The sequence below is a fragment of the Athene cunicularia genome, assembly GCF_003259725.1.
Source record: "Athene cunicularia isolate RWA chromosome 1 unlocalized genomic scaffold, athCun1 chr1_part1, whole genome shotgun sequence".
Taxonomy (NCBI): domain Eukaryota; kingdom Metazoa; phylum Chordata; class Aves; order Strigiformes; family Strigidae; genus Athene; species Athene cunicularia.
Genome location: NW_020799091.1, coordinates 101798756 through 101802219, shown reverse-complemented (window position 1 = coordinate 101802219; position 3464 = coordinate 101798756). Strand labels below are relative to the sequence as shown.

General features: G+C 36.8%; 1 protein-coding gene across 1 annotated transcript in view; it reads left to right on the top strand.

Moving 5' to 3' along the window:
* JAM2 (junctional adhesion molecule 2) overlaps window positions 1-3455 on the top strand; it is a 32165-nt gene extending 28710 nt beyond the window's left edge. The window contains exons 6-9 of the mRNA XM_026849998.1: window positions 571-696; window positions 1503-1518; window positions 2357-2390; window positions 3423-3455. Of these exons, the coding sequence (XP_026705799.1) occupies window positions 571-696; window positions 1503-1518; window positions 2357-2390; window positions 3423-3455 (209 nt within the window). The remainder of the gene's footprint in view (window positions 1-570; window positions 697-1502; window positions 1519-2356; window positions 2391-3422) is intronic.
* Window positions 3456-3464: the final 9 nt, after the last annotated feature.

Sequence of the window (3464 nt, the reverse complement as noted above, 5' to 3'; positions counted from 1 at the left end):
CAAAATAAAAATGTCTAGATGTTTCAGGAGCCCAGTGTAGAGTTTAAATTAAGGCATTGGGGCTACAATATTTGTTGGCCTTTATTTTGTGTTGAATTTTAAAATCTTTGCTGTTTAAAAATAAAAAAGCACTGAATTTTAAATAACTTGCCTGAAGAGTTCTTCAAGACTGGGACCTGATGTTGCCATCAGGTGTTTCAGTTATTTTAGGCAAACTAACTAGATGAAAACACTTGCTTTAAGACTTTTAAAGATTTCAAGATATTTTCCCTTAGAGACTTGAATAGTAATATTTACTGGGGATAGGTATTATGAGGAGTGTGTATCCCTTGACCTCTCTTATTCTTTCCCTCCTTTTGACCCAAAGTAAGCAGTTCAGGTGTATTAGGCACTCTTGTTACTGTGGCTGTGATATAGTAATGCTTTTGGGCTTCTGATCTACATCTGAGTGTTGCTAATTAACTTACACAGCTTGTACCAAAGACCACTTATAGATACAAAAGGTGCCTGTAGTAATTAGGGGAAAAAAATCCAACCAATGGAAATTTTTACAACTTCCAACATTGGACTTATGTTTTATGATTACAGATGACCTTAATGTAAGTGGTATCATCGCTGCTGTAGTATTTGTGGCTCTGGTAATGGCATTGTGTGGCCTTGGAGTATTTTATGCCCAAAAAAAGGGCTACTTTACAAGTAAGTGAAATAAAATCACTCCTTCCTTGTATCAAAAAAAAAAGTCTGTACTTCTGCTGGCTGTAACATATCCTCCTTTTCAGGGGGGCTCTAACTCCATGATACTAAAGCTAAAGAGCTTTACAACAGCAACTTTTTTGGTGTAGACGTTTTTTATTCTGCTGACTTCTACTGCAAACAGTACTTAAAAAAACTGACATGGAGACGTTTGCAGTTGCCTAAGGCTACTAAACAACAACCTAGAAAAAGCAACGAGCCAAACCCTGGTTGCTGGAACCTCTCTGCTCTAGTTTTGAGCATGGATGGTGAAGAAAGGCAACAAAAAGCAATCCGTGACCGTTTACTTTTAATCTAAAAGGTTTGAGCGGCTGAGTTCTGGTGAAGGGGAAACAAACTGGCTCCCTCTTCTGGGTCGTGGAGAAAATTTGCTTTTAGGGATTGCTGCAAAAAGCTCGACACCCTCTCCGTAGTCTTTCCATTAGTGCCGGTAGAGTTCAGCAGAATAAGAAGGGATGCCAGATGTCGGGGTCTGGGAAGGTCTGCTGCCTGAAAGTAACAGGCTAACGGAGCTGCAGTTAGAGTTCATGTTCACTTCGAAGTTCATTTACCTTTGAAAGCTACATAATCTTTTTCTGTTTAAACTCACTATACCAAAAAGAGACATTTGATACAGAAACTCCTCCTAGAAACTAAAGAGCTGAATAAGCTATGAATAACTATTTCAAAGAACTTTAAATCAGCTAAGGAAACTATTCTTGTGCTAATTCTTTTTTTTTTTTTTTTTTTTCTTCTCCTTTTTTCCCCAGAGGAAAACTCTTCCCAGTAAGTATCTTGATGCAAGCAGAACACAAATCACTGCAAACTTCATTTACATTTCTGATGATTTAATAACTGTGATGATTAAGGCCTTTCTTACATGATTCTTTTACAGTGACTTATTTGAACACTGAAATAAACTTGATCCTACACACCAGCTGGTTCCCTTATTAGAACCAGTGCGCTGGTCAGAAAATGAATTTGTTTCCTCTTCAAATTAGACAAAACATGATCAGAACCAAATTGAACTGTCCTCCTATCCATGTCTACAGACTATTTCAGGAAACATTTTGTAAAAATATAACTGGTGGAAACTTTAAGGGTGTCTGGTCTGCTCCTTTGATATGGATGTATTTCTTGCACATAGATGTCTTAGTAGCAAGTGAGAATTCCTCAAGCTATTTTAGTGCTCCCACACAAGGCTAAAATTTTATCTTCATTGGAGGCTGGCCTCCCTTTTTTTTTTTTTTTTCTTTTCAAAGTTTATTATTGTACTTCTAGGTAATAGCAGGTTAAAAAAATAGTAATGTACTAAAGAGAAATACAAATATTACTTTAAAATACTGTGTGATTTATACTGGTCATGAACTAGACAAAAAGCATAACTAAGACTTGAAAAAACAAGGTAGGGAAGGTAGTTTGACAGTGGCTTGTGAGATAATGACAGCTATCTAAAAGCATTCAATGAATGTGTTATTGTAACTTTTTTCTAAGAGGGGGAAAAAAAAATTAAGGAGTGCTGGAAATCTGGAAAAATGAATTCATAAATAATGTTCTCAAAGGGTTAATGCTAACACCAGAAAAGTGACTTATTTAACCTATGTTCCTTTCCTGCTGTTAACAGAAAGAAGACTAACTATCAATCTACAAGTGAAAAGGCAAGTATTTTGCATTCAGTATTGTGTTTTTAGATGTCTTCAAACTTCCTTAGATATTTGATGGTTTTGCACGTATACACACACACACCAACCCATCCATGCCACCAATACCTGGAGATACCTTCTGTGCTTTTATAGCTTCCTATTACTCAGTTTCAAGTGCCATACAACTTCAGCACCTTGCTCCATACTTTACTTTTTACCACACTAACCAGATTTTTACCCAGTTGTCTTTTACCTACCTCTTCCTACCTTTCCCTGTTCTATTAGCTTCTTTAATTTTTTTCTTCCCCATTTTCATGATTACTTTCCCTCTATCAGAAAGAGGCAGCACCCTTACACTGTTTGGCACTATCATCTCTATACTGTCCACTTAATAATGCCATTTCTTGAAGTGAAGACTTCCACTCTGCCTTGCTTATATGTATTAGTTAACCAAGGAAACTGACACAGTCCAGGGCAGCAGTGAAAGACTGGGCCTTAGTTAACTCTCAGAGAGTAATGAGTCAAAAGGCTTGACTAAAGACGAAAGCTAAACTTGATAGGTTTTTTCCCCCTTCCTCACTGGGAGGGCTCAGGGGCTTTAACTGCATACATTGTTCAGATGGGTGCAAAAAGAATGGAGTGCCAGCTAAAGCTTCAACTAGAAGTAACATAATTTCACTATCTGTAGTGCTACATTAGTAGACTGAAAAGCTCACTGAATGCAGCTCATTTCTTTAATCAAAATAATGTACTAAATAGCATAAGCTTATTCCTTCACCTAGTATGTATATAAGAAATGTACAGAAGCCAACTGATTACTCTGAGTTGGAAGGAACAAACTTTGAAGAGCTGTGGTATCCGTTTATCAGTATTAATGCACTTAACCAGGTGTTCAGAGCTGTTTGCTTGTAAACATTAACCGACAGTGCTCCAGGCATGCTTCTTTCCAGTCTTGATGCTTTTAGTTTCTTCTGAAATGTACACTAAAGGTTAATCTGGTTAAAATCTTTGAACTGTTATTTATGTAACCTTATCTGCTTCATTTAGGATTTCAAGCATACCAAGTCCTTTGTTATTTAGAAGATTTCT